General features: G+C 42.0%; 2 protein-coding genes across 6 annotated transcripts; both read right to left on the bottom strand.

The window, feature by feature from the left end:
* Positions 1-10: 10 nt before the first annotated feature.
* On the bottom strand, positions 11-8,744 carry LOC143115408 (integrin beta-7-like). Of its 5 annotated transcripts, none has more exons than XM_076277422.1 (15): positions 8,665-8,744; positions 8,063-8,169; positions 6,605-6,684; positions 5,591-5,780; positions 4,699-4,869; positions 4,287-4,516; positions 4,004-4,162; positions 3,068-3,163; positions 2,902-2,991; positions 2,682-2,822; positions 2,273-2,463; positions 1,913-2,139; positions 1,576-1,786; positions 990-1,171; positions 11-847 (listed from the first exon to the last, which is right to left on the bottom strand). In XM_076277422.1, the coding sequence occupies exons 2-15, from the start codon at positions 8,115-8,117 to the stop codon at positions 741-743; spliced, it is 2,130 nt and encodes a 709-aa protein (XP_076133537.1). In that variant the 5' UTR covers positions 8,118-8,169; positions 8,665-8,744; the 3' UTR covers positions 11-740. The 5 variants fall into 5 exon arrangements, with proteins under 5 accessions (XP_076133537.1, XP_076133538.1, XP_076133535.1 ...); XM_076277423.1 differs by having other exon boundaries at positions 13-847; positions 2,273-2,310; positions 4,272-4,516; XM_076277420.1 differs by having other exon boundaries at positions 14-847; positions 4,272-4,516.
* Positions 8,745-10,277: 1,533 nt separating this feature from the next.
* Positions 10,278-20,845, bottom strand: pfkma (phosphofructokinase, muscle a). The gene is made up of 22 exons (XM_076277417.1): positions 20,680-20,845; positions 19,358-19,431; positions 19,099-19,176; positions 18,148-18,337; positions 17,843-18,008; positions 17,546-17,590; positions 16,911-17,019; positions 16,398-16,493; positions 16,201-16,293; positions 15,884-16,009; positions 15,688-15,752; positions 15,509-15,572; positions 15,243-15,389; positions 14,899-14,969; positions 14,719-14,806; positions 14,463-14,615; positions 14,045-14,209; positions 13,848-13,909; positions 13,656-13,767; positions 13,429-13,528; positions 10,940-11,045; positions 10,278-10,821 (listed from the first exon to the last, which is right to left on the bottom strand). The coding sequence occupies exons 1-22, from the start codon at positions 20,765-20,767 to the stop codon at positions 10,692-10,694; spliced, it is 2,328 nt and encodes a 775-aa protein (XP_076133532.1). The 5' UTR covers positions 20,768-20,845; the 3' UTR covers positions 10,278-10,691.
* Positions 20,846-21,262: the final 417 nt, after the last annotated feature.

Raw genomic sequence — 21,262 nt, 5'->3', positions numbered from 1 at the left:
CTAGGCTATCACAAAACACACACTGAACAACAATTTATTTAGCCTGATTTCAACAGGTAGAGTTGTTTAATATTAACACTGCCTAATTACAATACATAACATAGGCTACAATTGGTTTCTATTGTCATTTTATACACCTCAGTTGATTTTCTGACTTACAGTAGTAACACAGTAAAACATTTAGCAGAAAAAGGAATTAAGTTATCTTTGGTATTCACCAGTAGAGGACGCTAATGGCTGCTGAAGGCAGCATGGGAACACCCAGGCTAGCGCTGAAGGCCTGCTGAGATTGTTGAAACTGATATAGCCTAGTCATGGCTAGAAATGGAAAAGAGAAAAAAGTATTTCCCATCCAGTCTTCAATGTGTAATAATCAATAGGTCTATGATAAATTGATTAAACTTAGCAGTAGCCTACAACCCATCATCAGGAAGGAAGAGGCTGACAAAACTGACATGGAAGGTAGTAGGTAGTAGGGTGTTTCAAAAGAGAAAGAGCAGTATAGGCTACTCTATGACAGCAGTAGGCCTACATAGTAAATGTGTATATGATCAAACAACAATCTGATACCCGTGCAGAAAAATGATAATCCCCCCCACGAGGTCTCATTCCAATAAATCCGGCCCCTGCCCAAGACCCAAGAAGAGACGCTGATATGATGTTGCATCATTGACTATGGACTAATATGTGCAACCAGATATTTGCATGTGCCAGACTAGGTCCACAAAGATGAAGACAAATTAGATGATTTCAAACAGAATTTTGCAGATCATGATGCCAATCAAGCCAATGACAACAACACCACCGCTCGCAGTGCCGATGAGACGGTAAATCACATACATTTTACCTAAGAGGGAAAAGAGGAATAATAACACAAAACAGAATTTATAGAGACAGACAGGTATATTATACACTCTGTTTAAAAAGGCAAATTTTCATGGTTACAGCAAAGTATACAGATGTAAAAAGGAATTAAGAGGATCACTCACTGGGCTTTAGAACATAGAGTATACGGATACTTCCATCCGCCATGTCAATTTCCGCATTATAATTAACTTTCTCATCAAAGCAAACAAGTGGTCCAGATTCATTCATTTTGGTAACAAGCTTTATACCTCCACAAGCATGTTTGCAATCTTCTCCATTTGCTATTGCGCATAGGACACAAGGTCTGAGATAGATAGATAGATAGATAGATAGATAGATAGATAGATAGAAGAATAGAATTACAATGACTGTGGCTGATATGAAATACATGTAACATGTAAACAGCAATATAAATCAACTAATTAAATCCTTAATAAACAAATAATAATAATACAACAAATCAAATCAATCAGGACATATCAGATATTAATATCAAAAAGAGTTTGTGTGTAGGGGCTATAAAGGTTGAGGAGAATCAAAAGTAAATTATGAGTAACATAAATGTAAGAAGACAAGTCAAGAGTTAGACGTAACACTCACCAAAATGCTGAATGCTTTAAACATAGCAATATTATTAGAATAACAATAAGTGCAAGAAACCTGGTAGTTCATTCATTTCCTCAGATAATGAAATACTGTATTACTCACTTGAACTTGATACAAGGGGCTCTAATTTCAGAGCAGTGTCTCCCAAAGAAATCTGGGTGACACTGGCATTTGTTGCATTCACAGTGTCCATTGTGGCTACACAGACCATCTCCTCCTGTGTAGCACTGGTCAGTCAATGTTGAACATTCACAGGCATGACCAGAGTAATTAGGATTACACTCACATGTGCCACAGTTACACTTTCCATTTCCTGCCAGTTAACACAAAGCATCATTTAGCTATTCCCTATACTGTAAATAATGGTAGTCATCTGCAACTGAAATTATATCATCAATTATGGATTAGAGTTTAATTCATGCAGGACTCTCTTTCTTACCCCCACAGATGATATTGTTGTGCCGATTGCAGCTGGTGTCGTCACACTGGCAGTACTTCCCTCTGATGTTCCCTCTGCATATGCACATGCCACACAGGCAACTCCCTTGTCCACTGCATGGCTGGGAGCTGTTCGGGCTGACACACTTCTCGTCCAGCGCAAACATGGTGTCCTTGTGCTCCTGCATCTCACACTCACAACTCTGGCCCATATTCCCTTCATCACAGCTGCCACCACCAGAGTTCAGATCAACACAACCAACAGCAGGGCAGTGTATTTGTGAGGTTCTCATTGGACTACTCATATCTATTTAATGGTATCATTTGCGCATTGTATTGATGTCAGCCAGAGGCTACATACCTGCAGATACCACAGGTGAGAGTTCCTTTGCCCTTACACTGAGCGGAAAAGGGCTCTGTGTCATTGCAATCACAGTTACAGAGAGTCTCCACAGTCACCTGCAGCTCTTCATTTAGACCCTGCACTTTGAGGATGAATGATGTTGGCTCATGCAGGCAAGCGGAGCTAGTTAAGGTCACTGTGAAATTCACCTGTTATTGAAAATAACAGATGTAAGTTCATTGTATTGAGTGTCAAACCAAATTGAGTCACACCAAACCAAAATATGCCAGCATTTATGGAATGCTGGAAATTTACTCAGGAATAATTCATTTGAATAGCAGAAACATTTCAGTATGTTTAAATAAGTTCCATCATAAATGAATTGGATTTTAATATAATGCTGTTCGTCTATTGATAGCTAAAGTACCTGATCATTTATCATAGTATGACTGCATGCCCCTCTCTTCTGACTTTGGGAATGAGTGCCATCACTGCACTGAGAGACATAGGAGACATCTATACCTGGTGGAACTCTATTGTGCTCCAGCAATATTGTGGATGATAGATCCTGATGATTTAAAAAAAAAATGCAATGACTAGTATTCTTGAGATATAGTATTCTGAGAGATATGCTTTGTTGTACTTACATCATAGGCTTTAGAGATGAGCTGGACTACATTGCTGGAATCCTTCTCCAACACACCTACTACAGACTGTGGGATGAGCTCACTCACAGCCTACACAGAAATGAAAGAATTCTTTGAAGACAGGCATCCACCAAAACTGAGAGCACATCAGGTATGTGACACTTACCGTATACTGCTCTAAGTGTTCTTTAGTCACTGCAAAGATGAGTTTGATGTGGTTGTTAGAAAGAGCCTCAGCAACATGGGCGATAGAGGGATAGTCCTGCAAGAAGCACATGCTACATCTCCATATACAGTAGTAGCGTTTAAGTGTGTGAGCACCCTGATCAAAATGTCAGGTACTTTGAATAAGAAGAAAATTAACTGATCTCCAAAAGACATAGGGCCCTATCTTACGCACATCGAGGAGCCAGGCGCAACGCTACTCGTATTGCTAGTTTACACTGCCACTATCATTATTCCGCCAGGCCGCCGAGTTGTCAAATGAACCATGTGCACCAGGTGTATGGTAACGCCACTGACCATGGAAAACCTGGTCTGAAGTGAAATGTGCAGTTCTACACTTCTATTTTGAGAGCATGTCAAGAAGTCTATACAAATGGCAAGATCTTAGAAATGAGTCCCTGGCAACACAATACAAAGACTGTGCTCGTTTGCTTAATGATTTTTATTCAGTAATTCAATATTATTGGGGTAAGTGTTGCTTTTTTCAGGCTATAGTTTTCAATTGTAATGATCCTAAGCACACCTCAAAATCACTACCTCTAATGGACTACCTCAACAAGTTACAGGTTTTATCATGGCCCTCACAGTCCCCTGAGCTTTTTGTTTAAGGGAGGAATGGGTAAAAATCCTTCAAACAAGAACTTGTGTTTGCAAGCTGTGATGTTTGCCAAGGAGTTGATACTAAGTGCTGACCAGGCAGGGTGTCCAAACTTTTGCTTTCCTTTTTTTATATTTTGAAACTGTAAAAGATGAAAATTAACATGATCCTTCTTGAATAAGCAAATATTATTTTAACCCATGTCTTTTGGAAATCTTTGTATAGCTATTCCCAGTAATAGACATTTTGGGTAAGGACACAAGCAAAGGAGCCCCTCACAAAGTATGTGGCCATGTCATAGAATCCCTCGCTGTTAAGATGACACTTTCCATCATTTGGGTAGTAGATACCACCTAGTTTTCCATCTCCAGCCAGATGATAGACACCGTCAGAAGTGTAGACCAAGATCCGTGTCACGTCGCCCCAGCCTATTTGATCCTGGGATAAAATGATCAGAGTCAGGGTTGCTAGAACTGGAAGCATTGCGGCCTGCAATGTCAATATGGTTCGTTTCTCAGATGATCTTTGTCTGTCAAATGTATGTCACCTGGCAGACGGCAACCTGCATTATAGCATCAAAGCCTGCCTCGGGATTGTCTTTATTAGAAGAGATGGACTCTTTTTCAGCCTTCCTTGTGAATTCAGTTACATCCTCAGTGAGTGGTAGGACATGCTTAAAGCTGAAAGAAGGCTGACAGGGCCCTGTATATCCTTTATTGCAGGGTCTGTTTTTTACTGCCTCAATTGTGTTGATGAAGGGATCTGTGGCCTTTTCCACAAAACCGCCCAAACCTGCAATAAATAGAGAATAAGATACTATTCAACCTGTGTTGCAGATTGATTTCACTGTCCTCTGTTTTCATTCAGATTGATAACAATAGATAACTCAGTGTGAATGTGGATCTATGCAGGTAACCCAGCCTTGTTACATGTACTGATTATTAATTTCCTTCCTCTCAGTCCCACACACTCACCAATCCGGACAGAACTGGAGACATTTTTCAGGGCTGAGACAATCTGGTGGCCCAATTTGCGGACAGTGTCCAGATCATCCCTCATAGAGAAGGAGAGATCCATGAGGTAATACAGGTCAATGGGGGAGCCCTCCGCTCTCTTAAACATCACATTGAATGTATGGGGAACACCTAAACATTGGACAGAGTGAAGGAATAAGAGTCATAACTTTCTTGTCAGCCACTACAACATTATAATGAGTTATTATCAATATCACATGTGGAAATGAATGACAACTGGAAATTACAAATAAAAGCATAAAACTGTATTCTGTTAAAACATGACTTAAAGCAAAACTGCAGTTATTTAGCTTAAAGGATAAATCCGATATACAGCAAATTATCAATCTATTTTTGGATGATAAAGAGTGTAGTTCGTTGGGGATCACAATGATGTAAGTTTGACTAATTATTAAGTGTAAACAAAGGGTATAAAAAAGGACTGTTTGTGCAGTCAGTGTATTATATTATTCTGACCCCCTCCATCTTGCAAAAAGTCTGTACAAATCCATTATCAAACTTTCCTTCTTGTGCGTCCATTGACAGATGCGGCACATTCATTAATCCTTGCAAGATTGACGATTTAACAACTCAGATTAAGGTTGTTTTGGTCCCCAACAGAAATTTACCATCCGTAAGTAGACCCTAAGTTGAAAAATATCCACTTTAAAATAACGCCCCCAAACTCATTTTAATGATGCAGCTATCACTGTTGCGGGTCCCATATAACTGGTCTTGCGATAACATTATTTTATCATGTAGGAACATGATCTTTTTTGGTTTGTTTTCAAAACACAGAAAAATGTAACACCAATTCTTGCATTGTGTTGCTTTAAACAGTTGTAGCACACACCCAGTCTAAGCTTGATTTGGAGCTTCTGTGGCCGGAGCTGGACTACTCTTCCTGGGTCACTCCAAAAGGGCTTGTCCCTGACGGTGAGTGTTCTAGGCTTTGGATTTATGACCTCCGAGCAGTTACTCCTCCTCAGGTTGTCTTTTGTGTCACACCGATGATTGATTGCCTCACCAGGCATCAGGAAGTCCTGGAAGGAGTGCATACCTCTACATTACCACTAGATTTAAAAACAAGACTTTAGAGGCTATTTGTCACATCATGACTGATCAGAGCAAAAGTTATGAGTCATAAGATTCAACTGAAATATTGTTGTGGACTAATTAATAATAATGCTCACAGGCCAAAAATGTAGTTTAGTACCATACATTTTAAATCCTGCTGCTGCTGATGCTACTGTTCCCCCTAGGACTGAAACTTGCGGGAAGTATCAACTCAAGATTGATAGCATAAAATTTCACATCTCAATGTGAAGGGCAGGCTACCCATATCTGGGAAAGTATTATGTGATCATGCTTGCATATATATTATGTCAGTCTTAGGGGCAGCCGTGGCCTACTGGTTAGCGCTTCGGACTTGTAACCGGAGGGTTGCCGGTTCGAACCCTGACCAGTAGGCACGGCTGAAGTGCCCTTGAGCAAGGCACCTAACCCCTCACTGCTCCCTGTTGTTGCTGGCAGCTCACTGCGCCGGGATTAGTGTGTGCTGAGTGTGTTTCACTAATTCACGGATTGGGATAAATGAGACCAAATTTCCCTCATGGGATCAAAAGAGTATATATACTTATATAATTCCATGAAGGTTCACCAACTTAACTTTACAATGCACATATTGCTCACATATGGCACAAACTCCTCCAGCAGCTACCTGCTCTATGTGCAGGCTCAACAAAATTTTTGCCAGAATCAGGCTACATTGTAGCATTAATATCAACACTCACTGGACTTGTGTTTGTCCCTTTACAAAGAGACATCAAAGCATGTTTTTAGTGTTCATGTTCTAGATGACACTTACCCTCTGCTTACACCAAGCACAACCTGCAGTGCTCACACAGGCAGAGCATGTTGATTGGGACTTGCACTTTCCCTGTACACCTAAATGATAGATAGATTTATAACAAAACAAATGTTAAGAGTGGATCATTCTGTAGGAAATGTTATATTATTGGCTTCTTTAAATTCATATTTTTACAATGGAGTATTATGGATGACCAGGCGTCTTGCAAAAGTAATAAAATATGTCATTAATTTGCAATTGTAAACAGTAGTAAAATGAGAAATTGTGAGAATAATTTGAATAATGACACATTAATCCAGCTATAAATGCAATGACACATTAATCCAGCTATAAATGCGTCTAATTTAAAAAGGAATTTACAAAACCAACATAGAACTCCAATTTCAAAAAATCAAATTTCAAAATACATTGATGAATTCATAAATGAAGGATGGAATTTTATAATCCTTTTGAAAATTCTGTTTAATAAGAGAAATAAATGATCGGACGCCCTAATTTTGTATTTAAAAGAATTTAAAATGCATTTATCATATGTACTTTCCTTCTCCCTTTTCCTATTGGATTTGCTTAGGGCCACACTGAAGAATAATAAATAAAATCTGAGATTTTGAGAATGAAGTCATGATATTATGAGATAAAAGTATTTTTATAAGCTATACACTGTATTTAACAGTGTAAATTGTAAAGTAAAGTGTATGGAGGGTGGACCAATATGGAAACTGTCAACAAGTCAACAACAAGTGTTAAATAAAGGTCTCAATGCTTTATGGCTTATAGTTTCTAACAATAAATGGAAACTACATGGAAGCGGCACATAATGCGGATAGAAGCATAGTCTACCACTATCATTGACTCCAAACTAATAGCTGACTACTTCATAAACACAGTGACGTGTATTGGAGGCTGACCAAACATAGCCTGGCCACTGCCATCCTGTCAGTCGGATACTAGTCTGTCACACAACAATACAACATTTCCCACACACACAGGTAGGGCCAATCAGTGACGAGTGGAGATGACATCCGTGATCAATGTGACTGGTTAGGTTGGACCAATGATTTTGATGCTAGAGTTAGAAACTTTTCCAATCATCAGAGGCCACTCTTCACAAAGTGAATGAGGCTAGTCCAAACTGTCATGTCAGAGAGATGCAGCTGATGTGCAGAAATCATTTGGATCCTTCTGCAGGAGCGGAGAGCTTTATTTATAGATGCTGTACAGCATTGTCAGGGGCTCTGCATAAACAGTGTACAATTTTGAATTGACATTTGTTAAACCCTGAGAAATGATACATTTTTACAGATGACTTCCTGGACAAAAATTTCAGTTTTCTTTTTTTTTTTTTTGCGTAGTCCTAATACTCTGTCATACATTTTCTATTTTGTAAGATGAAAAATATTCAGGCAGAAAGTAGAAGATTCATAACTTCAGTAGTATACTTAAAAATATACATACTTGTCTTGTGACTGCAGCATATCAGAACAGCTGCACTGAACCACACCCAATTCATCTCCCAGTACTCAGAGCACTGACCTGTTCAGGGTTTGCCAAAATATGAAACCCTGAAGAAAATTAACATGATAAAGACGTTTTATTATCCCAGTGCATATATTCTCTGACCAAATTAAATAGGTAGCATCTTTATACGGAAAAAGGTTTCTTTTTCTGAATCAATAATAATACAACAAGTAAAACAAAGGGTCTCTCAAGGGATATGCAAACTAGACTCTCTCTTCTCTTTCAGTTCCCACTGCATTTGTGAAACCACTTAAACACAATTAATCAGGCAATGTGTTGTTATTATATTATAATTTAACTATAATAGCCATTTAAGAACATTTTGAATCTTCCTATGGGAACATAGTTTATGCTGAAAAGGTTCATAGGGTTGCTGACATTATCGATATTTATCTGAAATGCACACTGAAGGGGTTTAGTTCATTAGTCTCACTTGAGATATAAGCAAATGCATAAGACTGAACTGAGAGCCACTGAAAATGTAAAGGTGACATCAAAATATACTAGAGCACACATTTTGACTGCCAAAATTAGTTTACCTGACGTGCGTTTAAAGTTGCAGATGTTGTTTTGGTGAATGGTCTTCTTGGTGAATGATAGAGATCACAGAGCAGCAGGATCGCTTCAAGGGTGTAACCTCATGCAAATTACCATTTGTTATGGTGTGTTAGACGTAGCTATTCCTACTACTATAACTAGATGTACCGCAGAGCAGTACAAAATATGACCAGTCCTGCACATTATCTCCGCAAAAATAAATCACTCTTGTCAATTTGTCCCCATCTCCTACTGCAGCCGTGGCCTACTGATTAGCACTTTGGACTTGTATCCGGAGGGTTGCTGGTTCAAACCCCGACCAGTAGGCACGGCTGAAGTGCCCTTGAGCAAGGCACCTAACCCCTCACTGCTCCCCGAGCGCCGCTGTTGTTGCAGGCAGCTCACTGCGCCGGGATTAGTGTGTGCTTCACCTCACTGTGTGCTGAGTGTGTTTCACTAATTCACGGATTGGGATAAATGCAGAGACCAAATTTCCCTCACGGGATCAAAAGAGTATATAATATATACTTATACTTATACTCCATGCTCTACATGTAAATGAATGTGTGCATGTGTATGTTTGCTATTGTGTACATTTTTGCTTCTGTGTGTGTGTGTTTGCCTTTAAGTGTGTGTGGGGGGGATGAGTGGTTATGAGATGGGTTGAGATGGCCCCTTAAGACCAACATACAAAATAAATTGGTTCTCCTAGGCCCTCAGGTTCTCGAGATATTCACAGAAAACTATTTCTGATAAAAATGCAATGTTCCCCAAGTGTATTTTTGCCTGTTTCAGATGTCTTTACCTCTTTGCTTGTTTTTGTTAATGACAATATTACTTTGAACAAAGAATCACAGAACATACAGGAAGATTGTTAAACTCTTAACCCCAATTAATTATGACAGCTGCTATCATCAACTTCCTGAATTTTTGGTCAACGATTCCCAGGACACAGCTATCCATCCTGGTGTCGTCCACAGGCAGTGGTGCTTTACTACACTTCTGATTTGAGTATGCAGATTTCAATTCCAAACCATATTTTTAAAGACTGTTTCTCTCAAATTAGTTTTTCTCTCACATTCTGAAACACTACAATAGCACTTACCTACATCAAACTCTCCAGATCTATATCAGAGACTTTCTGATGAGGAGACCCAGCACTCAAAGAATCTCCCATAGAAATTGTATTGGGTTAGTTTTTTAACGCAAACATGGCAGTTGTCTACACATATTCCGTCCCTTCTGCCGCCAAAAGTTGACATGTGAATAAATCGTGCTAATCGTGTGGTATGAAGTGTGGGTTTCGGATACTTTATACAACTCTGCTCTTTTCTCTAACTCTTTTATGTTCTGTCATTAGTGTAGCAAGTGAAGGCAAAACTTGGTAATCAATCGGCTTGTTTTCGCACAACACCTGTTCGACAACAAAAGTGTGTATCGTACTGGGTTGCAAGTGAAGTGATTGCCGATTCAACTTTAGGGGGTCAACTTCATTCACACATTGGACCCGGTCATTAAATTACCACTTGAAACCTGGGTTTCACCTTGTCTGATTGGGGCTACTAAATACAAAATTACACACTAAATACTAAATACAAGGCAATATTACACAATATACAACAATGACTTTTATTGTTGAACGACATTCATGTTAACCTCATCTCAATTTCTTCAGCTCATCAGCCAGATTTCAGCACTAGGGATCCAGTCTCTGATGGAAGGTCCATGTTGAAATAATGTCTATGTGCTTGGACTTGGCCCACACAATAAAGCCTTGTAAGTGCAAAGATATCCAAGCACAAAAGAGTAGACACAATAAAGAGGTAGATCAAAAAAGTTATGGAAGAGAGAGATAGAGAGAGAGAGAGTAAATTACCTTAATTTCAACTAGTTTGTAGATGTGTAGTTACTTGTTTTTTTAATGTTGTGAGTAGAGTTTGTGAGCAAAAAACCTAAATATGACAACACGACTTCTGTTGTGATAAACCACTTTCCCGTTTTGTCTTTAATTTATTTAGGGTTCCTTTTTTTAGGCTCTTCTTACTACAACATGCTCCAGAGCGGCCTTTTCTGAAGTGTCCAAGTCCACGTCATAGCGAGCCAGCACCTTCAGAATAGGCCTCAGTTTCAGCCACCACTGTGATTTTGGGATGCGGTGCCTGGAAAGTGAAAGTTGGAAAGTTGTTAGTGTTAGACCATGAGGCATCACACTTTTGAATGTCTGGCTGTCTAAAGCTTGCATGTTTAGAGTTGAACAGGACAGGAGGAGACACTCACTCAAAATCGACGTCTGCTGCCAGCTCTGACAGGGAGTTGAACACCAGGCCCCTCTTCCTCATGCCACACACACACGCAGAGGTTGGAGTGTTAGCGAAGATGCGGCCTGGGAAATAATAATACTCATAAGATACATAACACTAGACAAACCCCTGGTGATACAATGATTGTTTAAGAAAGCAATGCAATGATATACAGCTTGCACTGGTTGAAATGGTAAACAAAAAATGTGCAGTAACAGCATTTATAACATGACATGGGTATACACTATACAAATGATGATAAGATTAAATCTATCCTCAAGCGGCAATCATCGGGGTCCAAGCAGCGATTAAAATGTGTCCGTTGCAGCACTAACTCTGGACAAAATTGATGAAGCATCTTGCATCCAAAGAATGAGGTAGTGATACATGTCAAACGTGTCAAATTTCAAAATTTTAACCTTTACATCACAAGGTATTGATATGGGCGTGTCTTGATATATAATCTTTATCAGGGGGCTAAAATACTGTAGACGTGCTGTGTATCAACAGCGGTCATAATGATATAGTTATATATATATATATATATATAGACAGTGTTGGGAGTAATGCATTACAAAAGTAATGGAATTACTGTAATATATTGCTGTTTGCGGTAACGCGGTAATGTAAGGCATTACACAAAAAAAATTGGGTAATATTTACTCGGTACAAACTTCAGTAACGCGCGTTACAATGCATTTTAACCTAAAATTAAGCGCTTGTTTTGTTTTGATACATATTCGCAAACACCACCGTGAGAACAACAGACGAGAAAAGATCCGCGCAAAATAGTAGAACGTATCTCCTGATACTGGTTGAAGATGACTGTGGCTGCAGCAGACTCAAAGTCGGACTCTATTTGCGGGATGGACATACTACGCTCATTATTTTTAGCTTGTCAGAGACAAGGATATGAAGAACATAATAGTTAGTGCACTTTGTGTGCGAAACCGAAAGATCTCACTATGCCTCGCGAAATAGCACAAGTCATTTAATGAAACAAAGTGGTGCCACGCTAATCTTTTTTATTCTTGATAAAACACTATGTTCTTCTAGTGCATGTCAGCTTTGAGCTGTGAACTTGAATTAAAGAGAATAAAGGGATAGAAATGCAGAAAAAGATTGTGTAGCCTGTGCCACCGCTCCCACCACGCGCATCACGCACTTTGCGTAGGGCACCAAAGGACAGAGGGGGCACCCAAATGTAACCAATGAATAGTAGCTTTACTGCAAACTGCGTTTCACTCTTCATCAATAACGTTTACAATGTCAGAATGCACTAACACCATGGTACATGGAAGTTTGATACTTTTTGGGTTCTCTCAATCTCCACCACGTAGTACTAGTAGAATGGAATTGGTGGGTCTTCAATAATTCGTTTCCCAAGCATTTAGGCTACATGAAGCAAATATGATATGCCAAGTCGACAAAAAAAATCCATTCAGATAGCTAGGTGGATATAATCATAATTCACTTTTATTTGCAAAACGAAATGTGAAGCAACATGTCATTGCATACTTTCCAAAGCAATGAAGGCTGCTAAAAACAACTTAACATTGTGCATATTATTGTTAATATTGTGCTATCAATGTAACTCAACAAACAAGGCTTGTAAACAAGAGCTGGCAAAAGGGCATTATGAGAACGTAAAGATCAATCACTCACTCAAAGCCACTCACTTAGGGCACCGAAATGGCCAGTAGGCCACCATCTTGACATGTCTTTATTAAGCTTTGATTTACAATAGGCTCTCTATTGAGCAGGCCTAGGCCTTAAAGTTACAGTATTTATATCACAATTTACCAGACTTTGACCTTTTGTCGGTTTTTAACAAAATTCTGACTATGATTGTTCCTTGTTTTGCATCATGACCACTGTGCCTATATTGCATTCTTACTGTATGTTGTTAGCCTTAAGCCTAGCTCAGTCATTATGCTATACCCCATCTCCCTCCATTGGAAGAGCAATGAGCTGCATTGAGCGTAATAAACTGCATTTAGAATGGCAAATCCATATTTCTAGATATTTTGGTGAAAGTAACTTAAAAGTAATGCAATAGTAGTGTAATGCCTTACAATTCAGAGACGGTAATATTATAATGTAACAAATTACTTTGAAATGACAGTAATAAGTAATGCATAGTACATTACGATTTTGAAGTAACTTGCCCAACACTGTATATAGATATAGTATATACTATTGCGCTGTAAATTCCAGTCTTACTCAATACTTCACCATTTAACATCGCTCAGGTCCCCAACGAAGGTTTACACTTGGGATCATCCAAAAACAGACCCTAGGTTGTTATATAATGGATAAATAATTTATCCTAGCTTGTACTTGGACCGAAGTATTCTTTGATTAAGTACAAGAACTATGTAGACTAGAGCATGTACTGCTAGACTAGGTATACTCAGTGAGTGTAGAGAGGTGCAGGGCTCTTCAGTATACTTCACCACCACTCACCATGTCTGTAGCACTCTTTCATTTTTTCGGTCAACCAGAGGACAGCCTTACATCCCATCTTGGTAGCAAAGTTCCTGTCGAATGGTGTCGGGGAGCCGCCCTGGTGATGGATGACATGAGCCATTTAGAGGAAGTGATACTACACTGAGAAACAGATGTTTCATAGCGTCAAGTAATGGGAGTCACGTGTGAGGATATTACCAACAATCCAGTGAAAGGTTCCTAACCTGCTGCATGTGTCCCAGGACGTTCTTACGGCAGTCAAAGACTCCTTTGCCCTCCTCAGAGTACAGGTTGAAGATGAAATCGGTTGTGTAATTTGAGTTGCAGCTCTCATTCCTGTGCAAACGCAACTGTGTGTAAGCTCTTTATCTGTCAAAAGGTATCAAACTTTGGTTATGCTTTGGTATTGAACCTACCTTAGAATTAAACCTCTCTTTACTGTGGTCTTCATCTTCTCTGTCAGATGCCTTACATTTTTCTGTCAATCACATGCCAATCAGTTAACATCAGTTAGCCTTGAAAACTGTACATGTTGCTGACAATCTAGAATCCAATGAGATGCTGTTTTGCATGGGAAGTGACTTGAGTCAGGTTTGATGGAGGTTTCATTCACCTCCAGTTCAGCAATGCCAAACTTTTCCTCGTAGATGTAGGCAGCGTCAGCTCCCGCTGACAGGCCGGCCATGGTGGCCAGGTAGCCACAGTAGCCGCCCATGGTCTCAATGATGAAGACACGGCGCTTGGTGCCTGCAGCAGACTGCTTAATCCTGTCACATGTCTGGGGAAAAGGGGGGAAGAGGAAATCATGTGTAAACTGCCACAAGAGCTCCATGTGAGGCAAATGCTAGTTAGGGGAGATGTGATTATGTGTTGCTTTGCCTGGCTATAGAGGACTATAGAGCCGAAGTGGGCTGAAGGGCCCACTGATGAGGTTACTGTTAGTCTGACCCTAGTGGGCCCCTGGGTTATGATGTGTATGTAAACATGCATGCATGCATTGATGTCTTGAAGAGTCACATCACACGACTGACCGTGGTGATTGTGTTGAGGGCTGAGTCGGCACCGATGCTGAAGTCGGACCCAGGCACGTTGTTGGAGACGGTGGCGGGGATAACCACCATGGGGATGCACAGCTCCTCGTACTTCTCCCTGCCCCTCACCAGTTCCAGACCACCAGAGTACGCCTGCAAGCACAGCGCAGTGTTTGGACTCCGAGACTCAACATACCAGATACAATACTGCAAGTATGTGTGTGGGTGTGTGTTACAGGATTCTTTTTACATTTACCTCAAAGCCACCAATGATGACTAGGGCATGGATACTATGCTTGGCAATGCTGAGGCTGATTTCGTCCAGCATCTTTGCCGGCATGACTCTGTAAGATCACAAGCGTAATCATTTAACGCATAACTTTATAAGCAAAAATGCCTTTATAGCAGAAACGGTCTAAGCAGAATCCTGCCTTACCTCTTTGTGCCCAAAATGGAGCCTCCCTTTCCTGACCAGCCACCGACGGTGTTCCATGTGATTGGTTCAATCTGACAGCATAAAATGAACAGCTATGAGGAGAGCACCACAAAAATACCCATCCATTCATCCACCAGCTCATTAGCTAAATCATTCATTCGGTCATTTGTTTATTTGTTTGTTTGTTTGTTGTTGGCTTGTTCATTCATTCCTTCCTTCCCTCCACTCCTCTTTCCTTTGTCTATTGACTACTTTTGCATTCAGCACGCCATCTGAGTATCACTTCTTCGCATGATGCTCCCGGTGTTGGGTTTGCAGCCGCCATGTCCACTGTCTTACTGTACCTGTCCGTGGGCCAAGCCCTCGAAGCCGTCGTGGATGGCGAACATGCTGTGACCCTGGAGGATGCCCATCCTCACGGTGGCACGCACAGCTGCGTTCATGCCCGCGCAGGGGGCACCCACATTGACAATCGCAATGTTGATGTTGCTCTGTGAACATGGAGCAAAGGGAGACCGAGTTGGAGAAAAAAAAAAAAAAAGAAAAGAAAAGTCTTTTTTTTTGTTCAGCACACTAGGCAGAAACAGACGAGGTCAGAGATGACCCATACCTTGACGTCTGGGAGATGCACGTGTGCCAGGAGTTTGTATGTGTTCCAGTTATTCTCAAAACTCCTGTGTCATGACAACAGTCAAGGTGAGTCAATAGCAATGCGTATACAGACATCAAGTTGTTTTAAAAAACAAGGACTTATAGAAGGGAGATATGTGAGACAAAGTGTTTACGCACTTGCCCCTGAGTTTGACAGCCTCCTCAAATTTGCCTTCTGCCATAGCTCTGGTGACATCCTTTGTCTAGAGATATTTAAAGTGAGATTTTTGTTAGCTGTGAAACTGAGGGCAAGGATGTTGCTCTTTTTGCTCCATGTGAAGTTGCAGAGAGCTGTTAAACCAAGAGGAGCGGGTGCACGGTGCGGCGCTCTTACCACTTGCACGCACTCCATGAGGGGGAGACGGACGGCCTGGTTGCCTGACAGGCTCACCACACAGGCGGGAGTCTCAGGGGTGGCCTCTAGCAGGGCCATCACGGCCTCCACACCCATTCTGCTGCCCTGTGACACATCACACACACACACACACACACACACACACACACACACACACACACACACACACACACACACACACACACACACACACACACACACACAGTATGAGTATGATAGGTATGACATATACAAAAAGAGGTAGAGAAAGAGAAAATGTAAAAAAAAGAATGAAAGAAAGAAAGAGAAAGAATTACCAAAACTCTGTCGAAGGCGGAGGGGGTTCCACCTCTCTGCACGTGCCCCAGGATTGTGGAACGAGTGTCAAAGCCCAACCTCTTAGTCACGAGCTGTGAACGACAACACAGATAAATCAACGTCAGACAGCCTGACCCCCTAAACCACACCGAGTGACCAGACTGTAAGAGCAGACGAGAAAGCGAGAGAAGCTCACTGCTTTGACTTGGTCGCAGGTGATGGGCTTGCCCAGTCTGTCCATGGCCCCCTCGGCCACGATGATGATGTTCAGGCGGGAACCACGGCTTCTGGTCTGTGGACACGGAGAGAAGACTGGTCAGAACGGTCAGTGCTGGTCTACCAGGAGTGCACTGCGTGTGTGATGTGATGTGATGTGGAAATGTGTGGAGCTCATGTCTAAGGTCCAGGAGAGGGGGGGGGGGGGGGGGGGCAGAGGCGTATGAAGCTTTTTAAATGTGTGGGGGTTGTGGGATAGGAAAATGAAACAATCTGGCCAAATTATAAATAACTCCCTACAGGGACGTTGTAAGTATTGCGCCTGGGGGGGGGGGATATTTTTTTATTTTTTTGTATTGTGTATACATGCTTTGGCAATATTGTAACTTTTACAGTGAGAGAGAGAGAGAGAGAGAGAGAGAGAGAGAGAGAGAGAGAGAGAGAGAGAGAGAGAGAGAGAGAGCGAGAAAGAGAGCATCAGTGAGACACTCACGTCCATCATCCTCCTGCACATATGGTCCTCCCAGCCCTCCTCTGGGGGCATCTCTGGAATGAACACCCAGTCAGCTCCACAAGCCAGAGCAGTGACCAGGGCCAGATAGCTGAAGCACAAAAACATCAACACACATTTGGTTTTCAGTGGCCTGCTTTAGAATATTACCATACACATCCACTCTAACTGTAACGACCCCAATACAAAACGCCTGCTGTTCCAGGGCCCTAACATGGTGATGAGTGAGGGAGGGAGTCAAATAGCAGCGCTGGGGAACCAGCCTCTGGTTCAACACCATTTGTTGAATATCAGTGATGATTACTGACCACTGAAGACTGTACACTATCCGGCAATGGTCAGACATCAGGCATCAGTGAACGCTATGTAGATGTGATGCTGTGATGAACACTGGAATCAGATGCTGTTCTGTGAATGCTCATCTGCAATAACTCATATTTCCACTAAAATGTCTACTCTTTGCCTCTCTGTCCCCCTTCTGTATGCGGTGGGATTGATCAATTCCAACCAAGTCCAGCAAATGTAGACACAGGACGACCTGTCCAGCTCTAGGCCCCATCTCTTGCAGCTGTTGAACATTCATGAAAATAAGGAGTTTGGAGAGGAGGAGCACTTACCCACAATGCCTGCCCATCACCTCCATGATGAAAGCCCTCTGGTGGCTGACAGAAAGACAGATAGAAATGTTATTGCTAGCTGTTTTTTCGGAATAAATGTTTTAAAAACAAATTCTGCTTTATTCCTATGATTCAAACCCTTTTGAATAAAGAATATGTAGAAGAATTTGTAGAAAGAGAGTCAGTTTCCCAGATTTTTTCCCATTAGAAATGTATGAACCCAGCCCAGCGTGTCTACCTTAAACACACTACCAGTAAGCAGGCCGCTTACTCTCACACACACGCACACACACACACCTCTGGGCAGTGGTGGTGATGCAGTCCACCACCTCCATGATGCGGTGCAGGGCGGAGTCTGTGCCAATGGTCATGTCTGTGCCGCAGAAGTCGTTATCGATGGAGCCCACCATGCCCACGATGTTGAGGTGGGAAGAGGCCTTGGCCTCAGCATCAGTGATCCTGCCTGTGGAACGAGGGGGGGGGGGGGGGGGAGGTTTGAATTGAATTTCCCCTTGGGGATCAATAAAGTAATCAATATCTAAGTAATCTATCTATCTGTCTATCTGTCTATCTATCTATCTATCTATCTATCTGACCCTCACCAGATTTGACCAGATCTATGAGCAGCTCCTTCCACTCTGTGCGGAACTGGTTGGCCCCAGTCAGGCTACCGTCGCCTCCGATCACACAGAGGTTGGTGATGCCCAGTTTCACCAGGTTGCCTGCAGCCTTCAGGCGCCCCTCCCGTTGCATGAAGTCCATGCAACGGGCACTGCCAATCACTGTGCCACCCTGCAACACAGGAAAGGGAGTCAAATATTTGCATGACACATGCACATGATACACATGAACTGTACCTCAAACCGGCTTGGAACTATTTATGAAATGAATAAAAAGTAGATCACTAGTCATGTGAGTGTGAGGAGTATGGAATAAGTCACTACTAATGGGACACCAGTGATGCAGCCAAGACTACTGGAGCTGAGACATACATAAGATCTTAGCGTAGCATCTTAGTGTCCTCTAGTGGCACCACACCTGCTCATCCTACCCATGCACATCTCTCTAGAGTCTCTCTGTGTGCTGCGTTCTGTTAACAGAGTCAGTCACTCGGAAGGCCCTTCCCTCAACAGCCGTCATTAAAGCTGTCATTTGTGATAGTCTGGTAAAACGCACTTGTTCCACACAGCCTTTTTTTACACCTAAGTCTGACAAAGGAGGCACCATAATCTTTTTTAAATAAACCTAATAAATGAGCAATGAGATATTACTTTAGAATGCTGGGGATGTGGGGGTATCTGGGGATGTGGGGGTAGCTGGGGATGTGGGGGTATCTGGGGATGTGGGAGGGTGTGGGGTGAGCTGGGGATGTGGGGTAGCTGGGGATGTGGGGGTATCTGGGGATAAGGGAGGGTGTGGGATGAGCTGGGGATGTGGGAGGGTGTGGGGTGAGCTGGGGATGTGGGGTAGCTGGGGATGTGGGGGTATCTGGGGATGTGGGGGTATCTGGGGATAAGGGAGGGTGTGGGGTGATCTGCCACCGCCTGACTCACCAGCTGCAGCATCATGGACACGCTCTCCCAGGTAGCGGGGCGGATATTGTCCCCTCCATCAACCAGGCCCTGGTAGCCCTGCAGGTAGCATCACAACACATATTATCTGTGAAAAGCTAAAATGATACCAATACCGCTATTAATGAAATATCCAAACAGTCAAAAAGAAAAACCTGTAAACTCTGGAATACTCAACTCTGAGCACAGAAATTCCCCAAAACATGCAAATTATGATTTTGTCTATGTCTTGTTAACTTACCTCATGGACGAAAAAGACCTTAGCTCCAGTGTACAGGCCAACTCTGACTGTTGCCCTGACAGCAGCGTTCATACCTGCAGGAGAGAGTGTACACTTGACCTTCCATTTACAGGGTCAGATAAGCTAAAGGCCAGCCACCCTAGTGGAATCAGCTACTAAAAGGCAGTGGTCTACAACAGAGGCAAGAGCACATACCGTGTTCTAAAAATGTTGATTATATATTTGGCAGGTATATGGGTGTTGCTCTAGATTGTTTTGTATATTTCAACATGAGGAATGAAACAAACTCTACTCCAACAACACTGTACTTATTGATGTTTTTGGAACAGAGAATTGTCAAGGTTCTTTTGTAGCCCCTGCTTGGCAACATGATCTACTCCAAGCACACAGCAAAGCCCTGTATATTTCACAGCAAAGCCCAGTATATTTTTGGATATGAGCTCTAGTAAAGACTTTACTCATTGTAAAGTCAAGTTGTTGCCATACACCCATCACATGTATATTTTGACCAGTTCAAACTAAAGGCCAAGGTGTCTGGATAGCGCTGGAAGATGTGCTCCTGTTTCAACATTGAACAGCTGTGGAACATGGCAGGCCTCCATGCTGCTCTCAATACTGCATGTCATTTGACAAAAAGGTCAGTGTCTCTAAAATTAGCCGCAAATAAGATAAGACACACAGGCAGCGAGCGCAGCAGAGGACAAGAGGACATAAAGGCTGAAAGTGATAGGTCACACAACACAAGAACACTTCCCACACAGCTGATAAATAAACAAATAAATAAATGTCAATCATGGGAAATCTTTACACCCTGGACTTTTATGTAACTCCTCCATGGGGTTGTCTAAAAGTGACTCCATATAATGGAATAGGTTCACTACTCTTGTGTCATATGATGGCTCTTTGAAAACAACATTATAAACAAGTACATTTTAAGTCAAATGAATGCCACTGAGCACTATTCAGGCATGCATCATGTGGTATGAAACACTAAGGGTTCTCACTAGTAGGACAGTTCCCACACTGCCTGTGTGTAAAACTGAGTGCATGACTTGGTATAGAATTCATTTGACAAAAATAAAGTTTCCTTGGCTTCACTATTACAATTTACAAACAAGTTCAATATAGGTCCCGCCCACTTCTGAACAGAGACTTCCGTCTTTACTCGAATGCTCCTGAGGTAAACAAAGCCCATCTGACTACACCCAAGTCCACCTCTGTTGGGAGACAACCTAAGCTCTAGCTAGCAGGTTAGCACTCCATCACTCAATCCTATCTGTCAAGATTCTTCTGCCATCACACAGGCCCAGCTCCCTGCTTACCTTGGGCATCTCCTCCGGACGTTAGCACAGCAATAGCCCGGCCCACCCCCATCTTAGTGGGGTCCTTGACCAGTTTCGGGTAGGACATCTTGGTAAAAGGTGCAAAGGAAGCGAGGAAAGGAGGGGGAACAACAACAGATAAGGCACTTCCCTAAACTCTGTCTCCCTGCTCACAGGATTGACAGCCAGGAGGGGGTTCAGTTTTATACTGACCCACCTCCCTCCTTACACCCCCATCCCACCCCCACACGCATGCTCTCCCATGACTCTGAACTAAATATAAGCCTGTCATGCAGCCTGGCTAGTGCATTCACTTTTCCCTGGGACTTGAGACACGTCAGCTCTCTTTACTTTGACAATCTTAATCACCAAAGGTTTATGCAGGCATTAGATTGAAAATGTTTTCATGAATATTTAAAGTGTATAACAGCAGGGCAATTCAGATGTGTTGCTTTTCAGTGCAGTTTATAATAGCCAACTTATTCTAATGAAATATGCATATCACCAAGGACATACTTGTTGTCATTGTTCTCAAACGCACTTCCATTGAGAATGTTCCAGTCTGGATCAAAAGCTGCAGGGA

This window comes from Alosa pseudoharengus, unplaced genomic scaffold, assembly GCF_046254945.1.
Source record: "Alosa pseudoharengus isolate Yale_2024_CS ecotype anadromous, Long Island Sound unplaced genomic scaffold, YU_APseudo_1.1 YU_APseudo_1.1_scf_9, whole genome shotgun sequence".
Lineage (NCBI taxonomy): Eukaryota > Metazoa > Chordata > Actinopteri > Clupeiformes > Clupeidae > Alosa > Alosa pseudoharengus.
This window is presented reverse-complemented; position numbering and strand designations above follow the sequence as displayed.